General features: G+C 35.1%; 4 protein-coding genes and 1 long non-coding RNA gene across 6 annotated transcripts; 2 read left to right on the top strand and 3 right to left on the bottom strand.

Moving 5' to 3' along the window:
- Positions 1-284: 284 nt before the first annotated feature.
- On the bottom strand, positions 285-8580 carry LOC113474861. Its single transcript, XR_003396569.1, has 2 exons — positions 7816-8580; positions 285-503 (listed from the first exon to the last, which is right to left on the bottom strand). It is a non-coding gene; the product is annotated as an uncharacterized LOC113474861 (long non-coding RNA).
- Positions 4558-6788, top strand: LOC100182073 (cerebellin-1-like). Its single transcript, XM_009862614.2, has 2 exons — positions 4558-6131; positions 6291-6788. Exons 1-2 carry the CDS (start codon positions 5670-5672, stop codon positions 6480-6482), a joined length of 654 nt encoding a protein of 217 aa, XP_009860916.2. The 5' UTR covers positions 4558-5669; the 3' UTR covers positions 6483-6788.
- Positions 8581-8673: 93 nt separating the features above from the next.
- LOC100178177 (V-type proton ATPase subunit E-like) lies at positions 8674-11440 on the top strand. Its single transcript, XM_002121721.5, has 7 exons — positions 8674-8838; positions 9301-9366; positions 9637-9746; positions 10001-10067; positions 10262-10420; positions 10746-10928; positions 11236-11440. Exons 1-7 carry the CDS (start codon positions 8806-8808, stop codon positions 11296-11298), a joined length of 681 nt encoding a protein of 226 aa, XP_002121757.1. The 5' UTR covers positions 8674-8805; the 3' UTR covers positions 11299-11440.
- A 182-nt stretch (positions 11441-11622) lies between these two features.
- LOC100184440 (mitochondrial folate transporter/carrier) lies at positions 11623-16300 on the bottom strand. 2 transcript variants are annotated; one of them, XM_002121473.5, is made up of 7 exons: positions 15970-16290; positions 15243-15393; positions 14610-14698; positions 14209-14357; positions 13686-13799; positions 13114-13259; positions 11623-12609 (listed from the first exon to the last, which is right to left on the bottom strand). In XM_002121473.5, exons 1-7 carry the CDS (start codon positions 16067-16069, stop codon positions 12495-12497), a joined length of 864 nt encoding a protein of 287 aa, XP_002121509.1. In that variant the 5' UTR covers positions 16070-16290; the 3' UTR covers positions 11623-12494. The 2 variants fall into 2 exon arrangements, with proteins under 2 accessions (XP_002121509.1, XP_026693403.1); XM_026837602.1 differs by lacking the exon at positions 11623-12609 and adding an exon at positions 12991-13054 and having other exon boundaries at positions 15970-16300.
- Positions 16301-16624: 324 nt separating this feature from the next.
- On the bottom strand, positions 16625-23187 carry LOC100180547 (presenilin-1-like). Its single transcript, XM_002121269.4, has 9 exons — positions 23009-23187; positions 22353-22402; positions 21621-21888; positions 20969-21147; positions 19922-20193; positions 19399-19491; positions 19040-19164; positions 17893-18060; positions 16625-17419 (listed from the first exon to the last, which is right to left on the bottom strand). Exons 1-9 carry the CDS (start codon positions 23110-23112, stop codon positions 17359-17361), a joined length of 1320 nt encoding a protein of 439 aa, XP_002121305.1. The 5' UTR covers positions 23113-23187; the 3' UTR covers positions 16625-17358.
- Positions 23188-24046: the final 859 nt, after the last annotated feature.

The raw sequence follows: 24046 nt of genomic DNA, 5'->3' as shown, positions 1-24046 counted from the left end.
TGTTGTTTATAATTATAAACGCAACTAAATAGCAGGCTGGGGCAAGATAGATAATGTTTCTTTCTGTTTTATCTTCTCATTTAGCAATAAATAAAAAATATTTACAGAATTATATAACTGTATCCTCACGACTCTATAAAAGTGATTTTAATTGTCAAAAACAGGATCAGGAAATATGGGATATTATATTTTCTAACGGTCTTACCCCGAAACGCGAATCACTACATTTATAGTTTTAGCTCAGAAGCAACACTCGTTTTGCGAATAGAAATCTCGTTTTAGTATTTGGCCTTTAATGAAAATGTCATCTGCATATCAGATCTTTATGAAAATATAAGCGTTATATATTATATGCGTGTTAAATAATGCTATAGTTAGTGGGTTCCAAGCTATTTATCAGTTTGTTAATCTATCTTTAAATCTTCGTTTTGGTTGAAGTAAAGCTGTCAGTTCATTCAACCCATTAGTGACCTGAAGGTTACAGCTCTTTGAAAGTTGTGTTTCTAATAATAGAATTTAAGCACAGAATAAAGAGATAAAGATGTTTTAAAAAAGCTAAATTTCAGCAGAAAACGTCCCAGAAGCTATCTGTGTATTTCTGACTAACGAAAAAGCGATCGAAAGATGCTTTTATTTATTTTTAAGCTCGAAACAGCTGTATTTTTGAACCCAGATTGCAATAAATTGAATTGCTTTGTTATCTCAATTAACTTATAGTTTGGGAGCTTTGGTTTCACAAATCCGGCCCTGCTTTTTAGAAATATAGTGGGGTGGGGGAAGATGGGACGCCTTTCATACATAATAACCAAATATCCTGATCGTGTTTTAAACAATTCACAACAATCTGTGGGAGCCGTGAAGATAAAGTTTTATAAAAAATCGTTGAATGTTTGTTTACTGCCAAATTGGGGGAGAAAATAGATTGAAAAGGTGTCCCATCTTTCCCCACCCTAATATGTTGCAAATATAGTTACAGAAGCCAATTATTTTGTTACTTCTGCTACCAGGCATAGTATAAATAATATATTAGTGGCTCAACTGGTATAAAAACGAGTGTATTTCCAACGATACGTAGTGTATTTCCAAACAAGCCAATTATTTACAATTCACTAAACGTTTGCGTAAGAAAGTCACGCAACATATATCTTAGCTGTTGCAATCATTAATTATTAAAGGTGTCAGACGTAATTATATATACAAGATAACGGACTTGGTGTAAAACTACGGGTCGAGTTACTGTGAGGATTATACTAAACTTAGATCAACAGATGTTATTCTATCTGGTTTATCTTTTAAAGTTTTATTAAAAAGTTGGTGAAGTTTAAATTTAGTTTTCAATCAAGTATATCACTTGGGCGGGAGCGGCACGGAATATTGGTTTAGTTTGGAAAGCAGAGTCGCGTTGAGGTCTGTCGCTTGCTGTACAGGTTTGGCTGCTTTGCTGCTGTTGCATTTGGAGTGTATATTGGTGGTAGGTACGGATTATTAGAACATACACTCTTTGTATTCTCAGGGAGTTATATATATATATATCCAGGGCAGAAGCAGTTAGGTCTAATTTAAAATGCAGAAAAAAAAGGAAATATTTAAGCTGTGTATATAAATTAGAATGAACAAGACGTACATATGTGTAGGCTACATAGAATCTGCCTATATATTCGGCATAGAAAAACTATTGACAGATTTTTTTACGCTGTACAGAGTATATAAAGTTTCTGTTGCCAGGCGTAATTTAATTTTGAAGGTGTTTTCTGGTACATTATAAATAAACACTCTAGTTAATTGTTTAGATTTTGTATTACCCATAAGAGCAACTTGAAAATCTGGCCAGATTATATTTCGTAGTGTTTTTCTATGTTTCAAAATATCCCTTAATTAGTAAGAACAGAGCCATAGAAATACCGAGTAGTCCAACCCATTGTTACGTAAAACACAAATTGAACGGCAATTTGGTTCCAAAATAACACAGTAGGTATAGGGAAAATGTATGTTTTTCGGTAAATTACAGAAAAACTTGGGCCTGAAAACAAATTTAAAGGTTGAAAAATGTAAAAAACATGTGTTATTTGTTTTCTGTGTCAAAAAAAGTCAAAAATTAGAATTAGAAGCGGTTGATTTGCGACATTTTAGTCATTTAATGCGGCTAAATTTATACATTTTTTCTAAAAAATGTTTGGTAAGGTAAATAGAAGCTGTTTTACACCTTCCCACAATAGGAAAACACAAACAAAACTTAACAAGTTCGTTTAAACCCATTGTCAAAGTCACCACTTTTGCTCTATTTTGGACACACATATACGGCAGTTGGACTACTCGGTGTTTATACGACTCTGAGTGAGAATGGTGAAGCTGTTTCAATTCAATTAATAATAAAAACAGTACATGTGTTGATGTTCAAAATATTCTTATATAGCATCAATAGCATACTAACTAAAAAGCGGCGTATTTTATATTTTTGTACCGTTACTAATTGATTTAGATGTATACGCTTTTTTAAAATGAAAATACCACTTTAAGAATTCGTAAAGGGGAGTTTAGTTTTGTATGTACACGTGTTTCTGATTAATACACACAGATTTTTTCGTCAGATTTAATGTTATATGTAGTATTTGAACAAATGCAAAATTTGGGACGAACTAAAACGAAATCAAGAAATAAATAGTCGGATGCATATTGCGGTCTACTCTATAAGGGTGAGGTCCTAAGGCGAGGCATGCAAGGGAACATGGGATTTAGGCCAGAGTTGGCCCATTAACCTAACATTGTATATACACATTCTATTCTGTGTGGGTGTTGTCCTACAGCGTGGCACGCGATCGAAATTAGGCAAAATTATGACCCATTACATTAAACGTTTACCGCAGCAAGCAAAAAAAAAATAAAAAATAAAAACGATTTGAACATAGTTCACAAATCCAATTAAAAAATGATAACCAATTTGTTAAAGGGAAATAGTTTGGCATTATACACGTATTAGCAATAGTGGCACAAATACCTGCTAAGAGCTCCCAGCATCACTCAATATAATGAATAATGCATTCACCTACATTAACACATCACACTTTGAAAAGCGATCGAAAATTTTCAAGCAAGGAAATAATCTTTACAAGGCTTCCAAAATCGACAACGTGTCTGATAATAATCTTCAGTGAAAATATCTTAACTGATTGTGCATGAAAAGTTAAATCAACTATAGTAGTGTATGGTTACCATAGCGCTTCTATGAGAGTTTTATGTGCAGCAGGTAATAGTCGAAAAACAAAACCGTCAGTACAAAGTATCCCGTATTTCCTAATCGTACTTTGAACAATAAACAACGCTTTTAGAGTCGATTAATTAATTCTGTAAATATTCTTTGTTTACTACCAATTGGGACAAAAAAAAAGAGAATGAAAACATGGACCATCTTACCTCAACCTATTATATAATGATGAAACGCAACTGTATCGTTTTGTGAGATTCGTTTTCGTAATTATAGATCTAAAACTATCACAGTAGTGAGTCGTAGAGGGAAGATGGGACAACTTTAGCACGTAATATCTAAATATCCTGATCGTGTTTTAAACAACTAACAGCGGTCTATAGGTGTCGTGAGGGTATAGTTTTATTATTTTTAAAAATGTTTATTGTTTACTACCAAATGGGCGAAAAGGAAATGAAAAAATGTCCCATCGTTCCCACTCTTCCATATAAGCTACATTGCGTGTATTTATATTCTTCATATAAAGTGTATTTGGAAAATCGATTAAAAGTTACGTAGAACAAAACCACTGCGCGTTAACTAGAATTAACAAGTTTCCAACCGCGTGTGTAAGAACAGTATAGGCTATAATGGGAACGATAAACCCGTTTTTAAACAAGGTTTTTCTTGTATAAAACAGCAAACTAAAACCACTGAGTTGCGAAAATCGATATTTTCCTAAACCTTATGCCTGGGGATGTTTCCCATGTAATGCAACAATGCACAAATCGGTTATAACTATGGATGTTAATATTGAACAATATTGTAATGTGTAGTTACTGTATGATCATCGAGTGTGACAATCGCTCACAAAACACAACCTCAACGTAAACTAAAATGTCAATTTTAAAGCATAAGTACAATGGCGATACGCTCGTAGTTTTAACACTAGAGGATTGGCACCATAGTTTTCTATAAGGAAAAGGTTCTACGACGTGGCACGCCATGTGGGAATTAGGATTTAAGCCAGGGTTGGCCCATTAAAACTCATAGCTTTAGTAACATAGGAGTTATATAACACCGTGGGGTAAGATGGTCACTGTTAGCAGAAAATGTTCCACATTTCCTGATCGTGTTTTCAACAATTAACAACGCTCCTATAGGGTCGTTAGGATACGGTTATATAATTTCGTAAATATTCTTTGTTTACTACTAAATGATACGATAAAAACGCTATCCCATTTTACCCAACAGTAATATTTAGTAGTGTGGGGAAAGATGGGACAACTATTGCACATATTATCCAAATATCCCGATCGTGTTTTAAACAATTAACAATGGTATAGGATACGGTTTTATAATTCTTTGTTTGTCCTTTGTATACTTCTAAGTGGGACGAGAAAATAGAGTTAAAAGTGTCCCGGATTCCCCCCATCCTACTGTACTTGAAGTGTAATAGCAATACAAGCAGTTTCATGTTTTTTTGTCGTTTGATTTGCGTTTAGGTTTTGTCATATTAAGTGCAGGGGGCGTCGGAACAGAAGTCTCGGTGTTTTGGTAACAATTAATATTTGATGATATTTTAAATGAGTAAGGACTTGTCACGCGCGTGGGTAGCGTTTAAGCTTTGTGGTTTTTAAGTAGCACATAGAAATAATATCATGTGATATATTATGTTTATGGTGGATGTCAATATTGTATACGCACAAAGATCGAACTCTATTTTTACAGCGATCGCTTTCACAGGTCTTAAAATGTAAAGACGCGATGTATATATAGCGCCTTTAATTATTTAAACGGCCTTGTGTGGGGTCCTGGAATGCGGTGATAAACACAAGATGGGAAAGTACAAACTAATTATTTGTGCACGACAACATGCGACCCGGTGTACAGACACACACTGAGATATGAAAATGTCACGGATTAATTTTTTATTATCAAAGCTGCAGTCATGCAGGAATATTCATTAAGTAGCAGATGCTGCAGTAACAATATAACTCTCAAAGCCCACTGGGTTGCTATATACCGAACGTGTAATTAAACCATTGGTTTGGTTGGGTCGTATAAAACCTTCGAACTTTTATTGCGAAAATCAAAACTTTTTGTTGTTACAGTAGGGTAGGAAAAAACGGGAGATTTTAGCGCGAAATGTTCAAATATCCTGATCGTGTTTTAAACAATTAACAACGGTCTATGTGAGTCGTAAAAATGCGGTTTTATAATTTTTTAAATGTTTTTTTGTTTACCATCGAATGGAACGAGAAAATAGAATGAAAAGGTGTCCTATCTTCCGCCACTCTATTGTATGTTGTGTGCCTACTGAAAATATTAAATGCATACTTTCAATAAATGGGTCGTTGAACGCTACGCTATTCATTACTAAAAAAGTTAGATTAGCAGGGCCAGATTCACGAAACGAACATTGTTATTTCGAAGCCTCTATAAATAAGGATCCGATTTTTTCTTTTTTACAGATCACGCAAGATATATGTTTAAAATGGAATTAAAACTTCTCCCGTTTATTATACTTCAGTACATTGTAAGTGGGTCCCAATGCAACGGCATCTACCAAACCACGGCTTCTACTAACACAGACGGGGACCCATTCCCAACCGTGGACCCAAATGTGGCTCTGCAAGGCCAATGCGTCATCGTTTGTGACGCAGCACTTCCAATTATGCGGAAACAATCATCATTAGGTCAAAGGTCACAACGGGTCGCATTCTCAGTTACCAGAACATCGGACGCGTTGGGAGAAGGAATGTTCACTTATCGAACAAAACAAGGGGAGATCCGAACCATCGTAACTTTCGATTCAATCTTACTCAACTATGGGAATTGTTACGACACAGCGAGGCACCATTTCACGCCATCTGTTAACGGAGTCTACTCGCTTGAGTTCCGGATTATTAAAACGTTCAACAGTAACGGCTTAGTGGTCGCTCTTACGGTATATATGCGTGTAACGTAATATGCGAGTATTTATTACTCTCATGGTTTATGCATTTAAATTCGATACAATTTCTTTATTTTTTATGTTTTGTATTTTTGTTTTTGCACATTTCCCATGTTTTCAATTACTCGCAGTTTTAATAATTTGTATTTACAGGTAAATGGTGGCGCGATGGTTCATGCTTTCGCCGATGCTAACGGTGCAGACCATGAGACAGCAAGTAACGGCGCTCTGCTGCACCTAGTGAAAGGGGATCACGTAAGGATAGAAGTGGTAGAGGGCGCCCTCGGGGCGGGGTGGAAATATTCAACTTTTACAGGACATTTATTGTACGAGGACATGCAGTAACTTTCTTCTAGTAACGTAGAGTGATGACGCCATAGTGATGACGTCACACAGACGTTAAGAGAAGCAGTGACGTGGAAGCTCCACAACATATATTACTTCTACACCACTTGCTTGAAACCTTAGCCAAAGAATGTCAATATACTTTCTAAGATAAATACACTGCTTGACTTTTGCAAACCGCTTGGATTACGTCACCGTGACGTTACGACTTATGAGTTACAAGTTTCAATAATGAACGGTAATATTGACCTATTATCAATGATATATAGTAGGGTGGGGAAAGATGGGACACCTTTTTACTCTATTTTCTCGTCATATATGGTAGTAAACAAAGATTATTCAAAGAATTATAAAAACGTTTTCCTCACGACTACCATGGACCGTTGTTAATTGTTTAAAACACGATCAGGGTATTTGGATATTCAGTGCTAAAAGTGTCCCATCTTCCCCCACCCTACTATAAATGTTTTATAATTAGCGCTATATCTGCGATTTATATTAATAAAAAATTACCAAAAATAAAATGATTTTTTAACCATAGTATAACAAAGTCGTTTCAGTATACTATGTTTTAACAATGCCCTTAACGCGTTTGCTACGTATTTATAATTGTTCCAATTATACATTTTATTACGAAATTAATAGAAATAAAGTTTTTCAGTCCGATTTACCTCGTACACATAATTCACAATATTTAGTATTTTCATTGTACCTTGCAGCTGACTATGCGAGTATATCTTTTAGTGTTAGCCATCATATTTAAAACTTGAACGCATTTTATAAATGCTAATCTAAATTACAACAACAAATGTATTACGCCTTGCCAATCAGATGGAATATATGGTATATACCCGAAACTTAAATTGTAAAATCCCAACCAACAAATTACTTTAAAACAAATTTTATTAATTGGTAATTTAAAACACACGGTGCGACCTAAAACATCGTCACCGTAACCCCTATAGCTCCCATACAAGTTGCCCGGTCGTTGCAAAAGATTCTCCCCTCTAGTACAGTAGGGTGGGTGAAGAAGGAACGCCTTTCAATCTATTTTATCGTTTCATTTGGTAGTAAACAAAGAACATACAAAGAATTATAAAACCGTATCCGCGCGACTTACACAGACCGTTGTTAATTGTTTGAAACAAGATATTTGGTTATTATGTGCTAAGGTGTCCCGTCGTACCCCACCCTACTATTATGCGCACAACAGAACTTTCAGTCCGATCAGACAAGCACCAGACTTAGGGTGGTATGCAGAACGTATATTTAAGTTTCAGCATACCACTCCTACAAATACACTTCAAAAATAACAAACAATAAACAATCTCACCTTCAGCGTGATGTCTTTAATACTGAACCACGAAAAATCTTCACAACCACTGCTACAAATAAAACTAAACGTTCTAACTAGTTGATCAAGTTGCTATTTCCAGTAAACAATCAGTAGCATAACTCTGAACTAAACCTTTGCCTATCAGGCAGAAATAGAACGAGAAGTTTGCAACCAGTGGCCGCGCGTAGATTACGTTGATTACTATTATGCCCGCAACCGAAACTCGGAAAGTTGACCGGCGTTGTATATATACGTCATACTCAACTACGTCACGCAAAGTTTCTACGTCAATGCCAGGTAACAATCCTTGCAAAGTGGAGTTACGATTACTTTAAAATGAAAAAACGTCCCGAATGTGAAACTATTAAAATCACTTGGTTTAAAAAACAATCGCAAATTAGTCTGTATGTATTTTTACATTCTTTTATATAAATAAAAAATGAAAGGTTGCAATGAGTCAAAGCATTACTGTTACCGAAACACGGTTTAAGTCGTCTTAAATGTGTATGCATTGAGTCAGTGGCTCGTTGCATAAACATGTTTGTATACGAACTCTGGATTGCGTTTGTGTTAGCTACAGCGTATGGGCGTAGGGCGTTCATTAAATTTTTAGTAACTACAGCTTCAATAAACAAATATTTTTTTGTTAACCTACAAATATGTTCGTTTTAGGCAATACCAATCTGAAATTAAAACACTTCTACGACACCCCGCGCTCGCATACGATGTCTATTGTCACATGATAAAAAAATCACATGATATAAAACGGATGAGAGCAGGGTCGTATGTTGTTAACGTATGTTATTAAAAGTTTTCGTCAACATATTTTTGGAATAATTGAAGCGCATTTATGCACAAGACCGCTTTATTAGTTATGATTTGAGAAATTTTGCGTAAAATAACTGCATTAAATTAATATCTACATCTGGTTAAAGTTTAGGAAGTTTATATTTATATTCTGCGTTGTGTTTCTGCATATATACCAATATGGGCTTAAGTGAAGTAGAAGTCAAAAAGCAGGTACATCCAATTTAATGCGTGGAAGGTTTCTACATGAATATCGAAAATGTTTTGACCTGACCATAACGTACCAACATGTTTACGCATTTTAATTCTTAACTTTTGTCAACAAACACTTTAAGTTGAAGGTCTCATCTTCTTGAAGTAATCATTTATTATTTACATGCATAAACATAGATATATTTATGTTAAATTCTAGTGCTAGTGCAGGATCCATCAACCGTATAATGTTCTCACAAAGTTTCCCTAACTTCTAAACATTTATATTTTATATTTATCCATGTGTTGTCATGACCCAGTCTGCAGAATATGGAAGTTCCTGGTGAGATCTCACGCATGCATAACCAAGCAAAAGTAGTGACCGAAAACGTGCTTGTACCTGCCATACTCTGCAGACTGGTTCATGGCAGGATATTCCACCTATGTACTATAACTTATTAAACCTTCACTTCTGTTCCACAGATTGATCACATGATCGCATTCATCGACCAAGAAGCAGATGAAAAAGTTGATGAAATTATGGCAAAGGTCCCAACATATTGACTTTACTATATCTAACATAAATGACACTTAAACCAATGTTTTCAACCTTCATGTTTCTTAACATAACCATGAGGACATGAAATAAGAAAAGTTGCAGCGATTTAAAGAGCTTTTTATTTTATATCTATTTGGTTGAAATAAACAACAAACCAAACTAGCTTTTTCAATCTTTGTTGTAAGCCTGCAATTAACTGATCATCAATTAAAAACAATGTCCAAACCATTTTGTTAGAATTCATTAAGTATTTCATCCAGGCTGACGAAGAATTTGAAATTGAAAAAAGTCGTCTTGTACAACAACAACGACAGAAGATAATGACGTATTATGAGAGAAAACAAAAACAATTGGAGCAGCAGAAGAAAGTGTAAGATGACAAATTATTTGTTGTAACCAGATGTTCTTTCAAATATAATGCAATTCACCATAGTCAAGTTACCTAACAGTTTAAAATCATGTGTTTAACATTTAACATGATGTCAATTTAAGACTAAATTTAAAGACTTCCTATCTTCCCCTCACCGTACTATATAAAAAACCCTATGAACACAACATGGTTGCATTGTTTAGTTTGTATAACTTTAGTTTGTCTGCTTTCAATGTCTTGTTTTATGTTCACAGGCAACAATCACAACTAGTAAATGCTGCAAGACTAAAAATCCTCAAATATAGAGAAGACCATATTCAGGTACAAGTTACTTCTGTCCTAATGTTATGCATTGCAATTCTGAATCAATATACTGTTTCTATGGTTCCTGTTACACTTGTTTACTTTATTACATCTTAATATATACCTGGTTTACTTGTATAAACATATACAACTTTATAAATACATGGTTTCTTGCCTCCATTCTACATATTACATTTTTAAACTGTGTTCAGAATATTCTAAGTGAAGCAAAGGACCAACTTAGTGACCTTAAACGAAACCAATCTCAATACAATTCACTTCTGCTTGGATTAATAAGCCAAGGTCTCTTTCAACTACTGGAGGACAAAGTTATCGTTCAATGTTTAAAGGAAGATGTGCAGACAGTTAAGGTAATGAAGGGGTAATAAGTAATTTTAGGGTAATGAGCCAACTCTGGAAATCTTAGGACCTTGGTGTATCTCACTATTAGACCTCACTCATATAGAATAAAATGTGAATAAATGATGTTGGGGTAATGAATGAGCCAACTCTGGCCTAAATCTCAGGTTCCATGGCATGCCTCACTGTAGGACCTCACTTACACAAATTGGTATTATCTTACTATAAACTACCTGCAATACTACATAGTATGCTACCAATGCTGCCTAAAAATATAACTTTTGAATGCAATGAAATTATAAGTTTATATCAATAATAAAAAGTTGATGTTCCCAGGCATTGATTCCCGATGTGGTCGATGCGTTTAAAAAGTCGACAAACCGCGTCGCGGTCGTGGAGGTCAACGAAAGTTCATTCCTAACCCCGGACACATGTGGTGGGGTGATTATGACGAGCGCTAACGGGGCTATTAGGGTTAGGAACACATTAGATGCGAGGTTGGATCTTATTGGTAGACAGGTAAGCTTCAAGTTGTATGGTTTTATACCCCACACATATCTTCATACGCCTCATGTATATTGGGTGCTCTTTTATACACATAGTACACATGTGTCTGGTGTATACGAAGACAACCATGTTATACACATAGTGTGTTCATACACGATCATGCTCACTGTTGTGTTAAAAAAAAACGGGTGCCCTCTTATACGCATGGTGCATACATTCACCATGTGTATTTACTGTATAAGAAGACACTTATGGTCCATGTTAGTGCGTATGATTTCCAAATAATCTGCACAAAATTAAAACTTTCTATTTTTCACAGATGCTTCCAGAAATTCGGGAAGTTTTATTCGGGAAAAACATGAATCGTAAATTCCTCGACTGAGGTTCACCACACAACTAATATTATTACCATGATTATCATTAAGAGGGGAATCTAATTTGAACACATATGTTGTATCTATGTTGTGGTAGTTTCCGTGCAATATGCAAGCGTTTTCAATAAATGTTAAAGTATTGTTTCAAAAGTTTTTAAATGATTTTCGTGTTAGTTTTGCTACTGGCCAATAATACTGTTTAAAAAAGATTGTTATAGTGCTTACATTGCAAACCAACAAATACAAATTAGTTGTCAAAATTTTCACAATTCAAAAAAAAACAACCACAAAGTTACATACGTGGTAACTCGTAAGCAGGCACGAGCTGTATACCACAGAACACCTGTGTTATAACAACTGTTATCCAGCCATGCAAATTTAGACGAGTGTCATTCTTTGATAATGCTCAAAAAGGAGCTGGAACTCAACAAATGTAAACGTCACATATGAACAATAAATTCAAAATTGCAGCAATTACAAACATAAATCATGTATTATCTATATTATAAATTTAAGGAATATTATCATTCCGGTTACAATAGGCTATTAATATTCATTTGAGCTAAACAATGTTTAGTAAACATAACATAGCACGTTGCTTAATGATTAAATGTCTTTCTATACGCAGATTGTTTTTGCTTTTATAATTATTGCATAAGAATCAAACTACGCTGAAGTAAAACACCGACACAGTGTGTGCTTATATGTATAAGGTAGATATAGTAAGGTGGGGGGAAGATGGAATACATTTAGCACATAATATCCAAACATCCTAATCGTGTTTTAAACAATTAAAAACGGTCTATGGGAGTCGTGAGGATAAGATTTTATAATTCTTGGAATTTTCTTTGTTTACTACCAAATGGGACGAGAAAATAGAATGAGTAAATGTCCCATCTTCCCCTACTTTACCATGGAAATTGCTGTTTTAGGCATGATTTACCAGCCTTACGATTTAGGATAACAATACAGCATACACAGGGTGTTTGGAAAGTCACTGCACGCTTATAGTTAATATTTACTGATTAAGGTGTTTAGAAACAAAATAAGAAGGTCCAAGCCTGTATTGTTGCTAACGGGGGTCACTTATAACACCATTTATAATTATCGATTTATCGTTCATATTTACTTCTGGATTCTATACTGAAAAACGTTTGTTAATAAATATGTAAGTGCACAGTGACTTTCCGAACACCCTGTATTATCAAGGTAGATAATACACCATCATCTCATAAGTGTAAAACGTGATACAACAGGCAGGAGTTACCCTTAAAAGGTTTGCAGTCAGCCCTTTGTAAAAACCTCTCCAAGTTTCATTCCTTAACCAAAAGTAAGATAATTTTAGCAACACCATACTCAGGCACTACATACTTACAAAATATTAGTCTTAATGAGTTGCACAACTATGCAAAAAATTCCTCTCAGGTTATACAAAAACCTAGAAATTCAAGCAAAAAGTCACCAACCTCTACAGTTTAAATAAGTTATGTTACCAACTACCTACTGTATTAACATGTATACATACTATGTTTACATTAAAGGCAACATAACCATAGCGCATTCAAGTACTTAGGGAATAAACCATAATGTTCATAATGAACATTTTTTTAATAGCAGGGGTAATGGGGAATCTCTGACCTAACAAACCCCCATTATATAACAACAATATCCCCATTGTCATATACCACCCATAAGCTATAATAATGAACATCTTTTTAATAGCAGGGATAATGGGGAATCTCTGGCATAAAACCCATGTCTAACCTGTTATATAACACCATTATCCAACAACACAACTCACAAATAAATGCAAAACATCTTACTTGAAAGTTGTTCTAACGACATCCATAACTCCACTATAAACACGGTTCTGGTCCTGCAGTCTTGACCTCACTACTTGGTAAGGATAAGTTGACGTCGCAGCAACAAGCTTAGAGGTGGCGGACATGGCTAGCACATCAAATGTATCCTGAAATGGTACATTGGTTTGTATATATGTACAGTCTAACAGTACGTAGGTGCATTGCAACTGGTGTGAACAAGCTACACATAACTGCATACTATATGCTATATTGCCCACTATAAAAGCAAAATTTGGGTTTTGACTTAATGCACCACATTTTTCCATGTTCTCTTGTGAACTGTATTTATGATAAGATGTGTCTATGGCTTCAGCAACTAATCAGTTTGCACCAAGTCAACTCAAAAAGCAGAATTTTCAATTATGGACCACTTTAAAATTTAAGTTTGTGAGTTTGTCAAAACACGTTACTTTTGTCATATCCCCCTATGTACTGTGGTTATGTTAACTTGTTAAGATATGTCTTTAGATTCATAAACTATAAGTTTGCAGTGAGCCAATTTGAATACCTACACACACAACACAGATAAATACCATTTTATCCTGAATATCCTTCCCTTTTCTTCTTGCGTTCCAAATCTTCAACTTTTCATAAACAAGGAACTGAATCGCTCCATGGCTCGTGCCAAACAAACCTGGCACAAATCCCTGAAAGTTCAAAACAAATATATATATTATATATATATATATATACATTTAAAATATGGTAATGTTTAAGAACTAGATGCCTGGTAAAGGAAATCGACCAATTTTATTAAACAACATGTTTGCTCTGCTATGTAGAAGTGTATGGACATTATTATCTATTGTGTTTTATTCTATATGGGAGAGGTCCTATAGTGAGGCATGCCATGAGACCTGGGCTTTAGGCCAGAGTTGGTCCATTACCCCAACATTGTATATGCACATTCTGTTCTATATGGGTAAGGTCCCAGCTAGTCATGCCATGGGACCTGAGATTTAGACCAGAGTTGGCCAAAAAACGTACACCCATTTTACACTCCCCTAATAAAAAAACAGTGTAAACTTGAACAGGAATTCACAGTGCGTTAGTTACCTTGTACAATCCTCTGACCCCACTTTGTTTGTGCAGATCAAGTATAGCATGCGTCATCCCTCTGTACTGTTTCTGTTGTGTTTCATATTGTAAGCAGAGACGAGTTTTTGCAATCCATATCGGATTTGTTACGGCTAAGGTTGCAGATCCTATAACATACAAAATACAAATTACTATCATTAATATAACAATAATAAAAGTACGAATCCAAACAGGAATAACTAAAAAATTCAATAAAGAAAGACCAATTATAATTTACCGAAATAAAGATTTTTGTTGTTTAATGTTATTGAGTATATCTATATCGTAAATGTTTTGTGAAACTTAAATAAATTCAAGTATAAATATATAGTATTGGTATATATGTTCTTATACAATATAACCAAATGTAGCTTTCCTACCTGATACCAGCCCACATCCAATATACTGTGGGATTGTGAGAGCTTTTGATCCCTCCCCATTGTTTAGATATGACTTGATGGTGTTGTAGCTAAAACAAAGTGAGTTGCTTGTTTTAGATTTTACATAAGTGACTATACTACTGTCTTACTTAACACAATGTTAAGGTCTCATAATTATGATATACTGCTAACCAAATAAAGTTGCCAATATAATATAAATATTAAATAATAATATAGCAGGGTGGGGAAGATGGGAAACCTGTTTATTCCATTTTCTTGTCCCATTTAGTAGTGAACAAAGAACATTCAAAGAATTAAAAAAACCTATCCTCACAACTCCCATAGACCTTTGTTAATTGTTTAAAACACGATCAGGATATTTGGATATTATGTGCTAAAAGTGTCCCATCTCCTCCCACCCTACTATAACTTTATTTGTCTTTTCGATTACGGTAGCAATGATTTAAAAATAATTTAAAAGAAAATACAGGAAACAGCGACAAAACAAAAGCTTTAATAATTAATAATTATCAAGTTAAACTTCTAATAGAAACAAGTGTGCGTAAAGACAATGTAGTATATACCAAACCATACTGAAGCAACAAGATCAAGCAAACACTTAATTCAACTCACAAGAAAAAGTAAAGCCCCCAACTCATCCCTGCCCCAATTATATTAGGGGTGACACCAGTGTATAAACCACGTACGCCATTTGTTCTCCAAACCTTCTTAGTTAAGTCCCACATACTGTTGTACTGTGGTCTGGTTGGCAAACCATCACTGACTGTGTGTGAAGAAATGGAGTTTTGTTACAACGAACAGTTTATAAAAGAATAAATGTAGGAGAGAGATCTTCAGGTAACTGCTTGTTTTTTTTTATCCTAAAGGACTGTTGACCGTGCCATACATTGAGACATCATTTTCGTCTATCATACGGCAAAGTATTAAAGTAGCAGCGCCAAGCCTTGAATGTGCATCCACTGGGCTACAGTATGGCACGCTAACCATTAAAATAAAGAATGAATCAATGAATGAATGCAACTACTTCACCCTTTCACCCTTGCATGGCAGGGCCACGACGGCCATTATAACACAGGTGTTTTGTTTCATACACCTCGTGTCAGCTTACAAGTTACCACATATGTAACTTTTTATGAATGAGGATGATTAACATTGACATTAATAGATCTACATGATTCTTCTAAAACGAAACATTCACATGGGTTAAAAGAAAACAATTATATCATATTTATAGGCTGTTATGCTTGTATTAAAACTAACCAGAATGTTTTTTATGTACATTATCATTTTATATTTTAACAAATATTATGAGTAGGCTATCCATAGTCAAAGTATTTACCTGAAAATCGTATCTTGATAAGATCCAATGGATGTAAAACGCAAGTAGCTGTTGTACCGCCTGCCACACCAGCCACAAAATGTTTATAACTTGACGTCATCTTTTGGTTATCATTACTTAAACATATACAAACGCTATGCTGGTTTAAAACGACAAATCCTGTAAAAACATTCACTTTTATCTGGCATGTACTTTAACGTTTATGTACCAACGCAAAGTTACACATGGGCTGTAGGACTTCCCCGCACACGAGAACACAACTGGACCAAAACAAAATTTTGTATTCTGCACAAAGCTATTTTGTGGTGCGGGCAGTGCGAAAAGCCGAACACCAAATTTAGATTTGTAAAACAAAATTTCCGCGACACCATTTATCACTGACTTTCTACGGGTTAGAGTAAACACAGTTCTAAATCAGCCGTTTAGGCGATATACCTAAACACCACTTACTTCGTATTATACAACATACACAATACTTCTACATACTATAAAAGGCAGAAGTCCTATACGGGACTAGTCTGGGGTACTGGGATGTAGGCCAGAGTTAGATCATTACCCCGAACACCCATGGTGCTATCACATGGACCTCACCAGATGTTGAAGGCTTTCTTAAATTAATCTAACATATGTTATATAACTTTGCAGCTTACAATAAATTTGACAACTTTGTTTTTATTACGACAGTGTAAACAAGGTGACGATGGCAATTACAAAATTTAAATAGATTTTAAGGCTTTTTAAAGTTGTGTGCATAAACACTGCAGAATTTTGAGATTTAAAAATAAAAATTACCAAACCAAGCAACAAAATTCAGTTAAAAAGAAAAAAAATACCAAAAAAACTCAACCAAATTTCATTATTTCAATTTACCCACAAAATTCTGGTTCACTTTTTAATATAGCAGGGTAGGGGAAGACGGGACACATTTTCATTCTATCTTCTCGTCCCATTTGGTAGTAAAAAAAGAACATTCAAAGATCAAGATGTTTGAATATTATGTGCTAAAGGTGTCCCATCTTCCCCCACCCCACTATGTTACTAATTTAGAATCAAAATCTTGATAAAAGTACATACTGCTAATATATCAAAGTAAATAGTAAAGGCCAGTAACACTAAATCATTCTAATTCATATTAACATTATAATATACATGTATTGTCACTAAAATATGACATTAATTCGAAATTTAGTTTAACTTTTACAGTGGGAATTTGGTTAAAAAAACTTTCTATATACTAGAACTAATTTAATACAAATTGTGATGTAACACCAGTATTTGTGATGTCACACAACCAAGGGTTTTAAAAAGCTTATGGCAAGTTGACATCTGTAACTTTGGCCAGAAACCAGTTGTTTGTTCATTGCACAAATAGTTGTGTAGGTTAGTAGTTCATAAATATACTTGAGCAGAATTAATGGAGTCCATGTAAGGTCTCACCACGTAATCAGTGCTGAAATGTAAATTAGGTATTTTGAGTATGATGTATTTGATTATGTCTTGGGGTAATTTAGCAACTCTGGCTTGAATCCCAGGTCGCAAACCATACCATGCCGCCTCTGGCTTACATGATACAATAATAATGTAAGAAAATAATGTGTCTTCTAATGTTGATTCCTATATCTCAGTTATTCTGGTTCAAAGCTTAATGCTGGTACCATTGTGGGCGCATGTGTCGTTGGGCAAGAAATTTACCAGCTATTGCTTCAACCCAGTGGTCACTTATGTTGTCCAATTATTAGTAATATGGTAAAAACAATCACGCACAAAGTTACACACAGGCAACTGATATGTAGACAAAAAAACACTAGATGTATGAAACAGAACGCCTTTGTAATAAAGAATGCCGTTGCCCTGCCATTCGAGAATAAATAAGTAACATTTATTAAACATAACCAATAAATTATTATAATACAAAGCACCCACCTGAAATAGAAGACCAAACCAAATGTAATTGAAATGGGCAATGCAGGCAATGCTTTGCGATAAATAGCAAGCAGTATCAAAGTGAGACACAAACCAATAAGAATGGCAACAAAACACGCAATGGTTGTGTTCCAATCCCCGGTTGCTGATGCTTTGCCAACCAATACACTGAGGAGAAAGTAATCAGAATTTAGTTGGAGGTCTAAAATTACTTAAACTTAGTTCAGTTTTTATGATCGCATTATCCGGGCTCAACACATAGTGGTATAAGTTCGTACAACTATTGAGGATGTGGGTTTTGTTGGTTAACACTTTCGGCGCCGCACTAATTTAAACAATCGGACACTGGGTGCCGCACGAATTTTGGATTTTATTAAATTTTAAATAAGCCATGAATTACAGTGGAAAGTTGCAAATTATACAACAGTAAGCAACAGGAATCTAAAAAAACAGTGACATATCCATGTTATCCCGTTTGTGTGGACGTATAACATCACTACCAATGTATCCATAACTTCACTTTTCTTCAGAGCCGTAACAATAAGAATTGGACAAAACAAAACTTCACAACATCATAATTGTAATGATCAGACTATAAATCATTGAAGTTTGAACCATTATCCGTAATTATTCCAGCAGTGGCAGCAGTGAAACATTGTAAACTAGTATTGTTGCGTAAAATATACTTGAAATCGTCAGAAACAGCTGATCGCAGAGTCACAAGCTAATTGGTCAAAAATAACGTAATCTCAAAGCAGACGTTCGCATTTAGTCTCAATGCAGCCTAGATCGAGCGTACGTATATATACGTGGATTACTATTAGTTTAAATGCAACGCGGCACTCGTAACAATGAAAAAATGGTTAAACGTATATTTACGTGTGATGGCACCGGGAACCATTGTTACTTAAACGTATATATACGTAGATTGGCGCCGAAAGTGTTAAGAAACTTAACAGCAATTGCTCAAACTGAGTGGTTACAATTGAGTTGTTTAATATTAAATTGTCACTTTAACATAAAAAACAGAGACCCATAAGGACACAATTTGCATGAAATGCGGCACCTGTGTTATAACGACTGTTGTTGCCCTGCTATGCCAAGATAAATAAGTTACATTCACCGACAAAATCTAAGAACCCCAAACCTGTAGAAAATGAAATCGCCGAGCCCAAGTTTCACTCCTTTGTCCTCCGCCTCTTCACTGCCCTCCGGTGGTGGCCCCAACTGCTGACGGGCTTGGTTACGGGTTTCATTTGAAGTTATTATAACCTACGTTGTATGGGGATTAACCAAAGGTGTATGGGGTAGATTGAATGTGGGATTTAAACGATTGTTTAATTACAATTTATTAGGTAAAATTCCATACTCTTTACAATGTTAATAACCATGCTGCTAACAAGCATTACGCATGAGGTGTTTCATATTCATTAATCAATGCTTTCTTACACTGGCGAGTGAGCAAGTTTAATGATATTCCAGCTAAACAATTAAAATAACGGTCACCTCCCCAGAGTTCCTGTTATGCCTACGTTGCCACGCCACGTCAAATCCTGTGTCGCTACCTTGTGAGGTGCTCGAGGTATTGTCCGAATGAACCTTTGTATAATATTATGTTTGTTAATATACGTTTAATATGAAGTTTGTTATGGTGACTTGTAATCGAATAAATAAATATAAAATTCGGTTACATTGTATATACATTGCGAAGACCTTCCTATTCATACCCATATGAATTGAAATGTGTGAAACCAAACCAAATTCTTAAATTAGTTTTGTGGATGAAATTACCATGAAATTTTAAAAGTTAAGACCAAAGCAAGCACTACTGAAGTTAAAGGGGCACTTGTGTATGGGTGTTCTGTTATATACTATTCTGCCAGAGTTTTACCCAAACACCCAGGGTGCTAAAACTTCCATTACCACGAGGTTGCTGCAATAAATGTCTTGCCCAAAAACACAAACAACTTTTACTTTATATGTCATATCGCATATCGGTTTAAATGAGATTTTATATTGCAGTAAGTACCTGGTTGGGAGCTGGTGCGTTTTGTGCCATTCCTACGGTCCACATCATGCCAGACGAATAGATAAGAGCAGGGAACAATGACTCGTTACGTGATTGTGCAGTTTCGACTAACATGCGTAAAGGTCCTTTAGGACATAGCACAGCAAGGAGGTCGTATATTGAAATAAACCCAAGTATGACCCACGCTGTCCATTCAGGAAGGTATTTAATGAACACCAAAGCCATCAGTGATGATACAATGATTAGATATGCTTGTTGCAGAAGAAGGGGGCCTGTGGTGTAATACAATGGTTTGATTATTACATCTGTGTTGTGGTAAATGTTACAGTTGCATGAATATAAAAATGTGGTAAAATGTCATCCGCATAATAATATTAGGGCAACATTTAAAAAAGTTTAGCTCATTGGCTCATAGTTGTTAAACCTCATTGATTAATATTCAATGTATTTAACAGGCTGTGTAAAACATGTTACATGAAATTTTAAACATAGGTAAGTATTGACTAATGTGTAAAAAATAAGGTTTGGTAATTTGCCAACTGTGGCTGAATCACAAATTCCCGTAAGTGCCACGAGTAACTAGTCAGACTATATTTGAAAGTAGGTAGACACCCAATCCAGTGAAAAAATTCCCCACCAATAACTATATGGGTTACTGATAAATCAAAAAACAAAGTCAAGGGTGGCCTCTGCTTATACTCAAAATGGTATATGTTTATGTAACGTAGGCAACTAAATAAACATAAACATTCAATATACCCAAGACAGTAATAATATAAACTTTACTCTTTGTTTATTATTGAAACCATTTCTCCCCATTATGTCCTTACACTTTTGCACCATTGTATCGCCAATGTCTAAGTTTTTTATGAAAACACTTTAAAGAAAGGTTGCAGCACAATATGAATTATTAAAATTGTAATTATGAGTTTATTTATCTTATAAACAGCCGGAGCCTTCAATGCAATTACATTCAAAACCTACCCACCCTGTCACCCCATGTTTGACGCCTATTGCATAATTCATCAAATATCAAGTTCAAGTCACCTTTCCAATGAATACAAATCATTCCCACCACCCCAAAGTTCCACAACACAATGACCACTGTGATGTAATCAACTGCTGTATTATAAGCTCGGAGAACTTCAGCAAGATAAAGATAAGCAAAGAGAAAGACAAGGAGAAGAGTGGAGAGGATTAACCACCCGTGAATTACTTTGTAACATCTGCAACAATATATTAAACTTTATTATAAGATGACCATATTCTATCCTATACCAGTGAGGCTCCAACAAACATTTAAGACTTGTAAGCAACAATATATTAAGGTTTTAAACTTTTTAATAAGACCACATAATCCACATTCTATTTTATATAGGTGGGTCATACACTAAGACGTATCAGTGGTAAATTTTGTCTGGGAACACGGTTTTAGGTCAGTTTTTACCCAATTAAACCAAAGTACTATTGAGAAATAACCCAAACATTTTTGGTTAAACTTTTCATAGTGTTTTATAAACTCTCTTGAGTTTTAAATTTATTTGCTATAAACGGCCAAAATTTTTCGTAACATAGCCTACTGGTATAAATTAAAATTTTAAGCTAAATAAAAATGTTTAAGTAAAATACAGTAGTTTCTGAAACTTTTTTCAATTTAGTAGGAAGTTCAATTTACCAGAAATATAAAACAAATTCAAACCTGTATTTGTAGAGCAGCACAAGAAACACTGTCATTACAACAATAACTCCAATCATAATCAATGAGTTTGCGATTGATTCCCAAACCACTTGTGCAGGAGCTGCATTTGTTGTGTGGAACGGGGTGTATACGAGAAACTGCTGCTGTGACTGGTCGGTGTAGTAAGACACGGATGTTATAGTTGCTACCACCACAAGCATACATAGTGTGACGGGGATGAACAACGATATAACAGTGCTTGCTCCATATCTTAACTCTTCTTCTGCATCTAAATAATGAATTATACATACTCTATTTAAATATTAGACTGACGATGCCATTTAGGCGAAATATATATCTTTTATTAAACAATTGGTTGGACTTGATTTTGGTCTGTTTCGTTTTCATATCACCAGATTCTTAAGTAAAGACAAAGTAAGATTTACTACATATCATTTGTTGTGCTTGTAGATTCCACTCTAATAGAATAGAATGTACATATACAATGTTGGGGGCCCTAGTGCATGTCCACTATGTCCACAATATTTACTACATAGTTGACATAGCGGACATGCACTAATTAAAAAGGACCACAATGTTGGGGTAATGGACAACTCTGGCCTAAATCCCAAGCCACCTGCCCTGCCTTGCCACAACATCTCCCATATATAACACACACTCAATAATAATAACAACAACATACAAACTAAAAGTAATACGAAAGCAACAACCACCAAATATTGAGTAAATCACCTTCTGCTTCATCCCGTATTCTCCTTGCTGGTGAATCTGTTGTGTTGTTTCTGTAAAAGTTTCATAAAACTGAATTTCCTTTTATAATCAATAAAAATAAACATGAATAGGTCTTTAGTAGTACTTGATTTTCTATACAACTCGTAAAAATAGACTGTTTTGCTAAACATGTGTAAGTATTGACTAATGTGTAAAAAATAAAGTTTGGTAATCTGCCAACTCTGGCTAAATCACAAGTCCCCGTAAGTGCCACGAGTGACTAGTCAGACTATATTTGGAAGTAGGTAGACACCAAATCCAGTAAAAAGACCCTCCCCCCAATAACTGTAATGGTTAGCGATGATTTGATAAAAACAAAGTCAAGGGTGGCCCCTCCTTATACTCAAGATAGCATATGTTTATGTAAACTAGGCAACTTGTAAAAAGAGAGATTTGCTAAAGACACTAGGTAGTAGGTACTAAGTAGAGTAGTGCCATACTGCCATTTTGCTATAACCATCTTATCATTTCTGTTTACCAAACTTAAACTGTCAAAAACAAATAAAGAAGCACACAAATTGTAAACAGAAAATACAACTTATACATTTTCTAAATCGAAAACAATACTTTTATAATATTAAACATAAAGGTTTATTAAATACAATGAAATGACTTACGATTGGTTAGCGTTTGTTGTTGAAACTGCGGAGTTACTCATATTAACACTCGGTGTTTCAATTAAACGCTGTCTCTCGGCGTCTGAGTCGCCCGAAGAATTCATCTAAGCGATTTCTTTTCTTTTTGCTTTGTAACTGGGTCAGTACTTGACGGAAAACAATTCTCCTGTTTATCCTATTTCGGATGACATCTGATACACAGTGGGAAAAACTTTTGACGTCATGTTGAAATGAATGTAACTTATTCATCCCCGCGTGGTGGGTTAATGACATTGGTATCACTGGTTCTATTTCATATTGACAAACACGCCCATAACGGTAGCAGAGTCGAGCCTTGAACTCATTAACTCTTGGCTAGAGGTGTGCGCAATAACCACTATGCAAAACGTAAACTTTACATTTAGTTTTTGGTGTAGAATAAGTCTCGTGATATAGTTGTCCCTGTGATTACGGTAAAACAAAAACGCAGCAGTCAGAGTTGAGAGTTTATAATTATTTCGTATGCGAATTTATAGGTATAGAGCCCTTATTATACACACAAACATTAAATTGCAATTGATTTTAACTGTGACAATACATTGCACTCAGTTTAGGTTTGTTTTCTCAATCGAATGCCCAACCATCATGTACAAACAGACAATACACAAAACCAAAAAAAGCAAATATCGAATTACAGCAGTGTCTCATTGAATTGTACTGAACGTTTCTGCTTTTTGTTCTATTTGAATTAACGATGCTTTGTTCTATTTATTTCGAGGTGAGGATGTGAGGTTCCACAGCACGCCAGGGTTCATGAAATGCTAAAAATGACCCATTACCCCAACACACAAGGTGCCAATGTTTGGACCTTACTACATGTTGAAATCTGTCGCATCTCCGAAGGTATAGGCCCTACGCTACTTATAGGGTGTTTTGTTTCATACACCTCGTGCCCGCTTACGAAAACCAAATCCGGCATAATAGAAGGCGTTGACAAATACGAAACGCAAACTGTTGTTGACATTTGGCAAGTCACTTTTACTTTAATCCAGCAGCCGT

Source organism: Ciona intestinalis, chromosome 14, assembly GCF_000224145.3.
Source record: "Ciona intestinalis chromosome 14, KH, whole genome shotgun sequence".
Lineage (NCBI taxonomy): Eukaryota > Metazoa > Chordata > Ascidiacea > Phlebobranchia > Cionidae > Ciona > Ciona intestinalis.
This window is presented reverse-complemented; position numbering and strand designations above follow the sequence as displayed.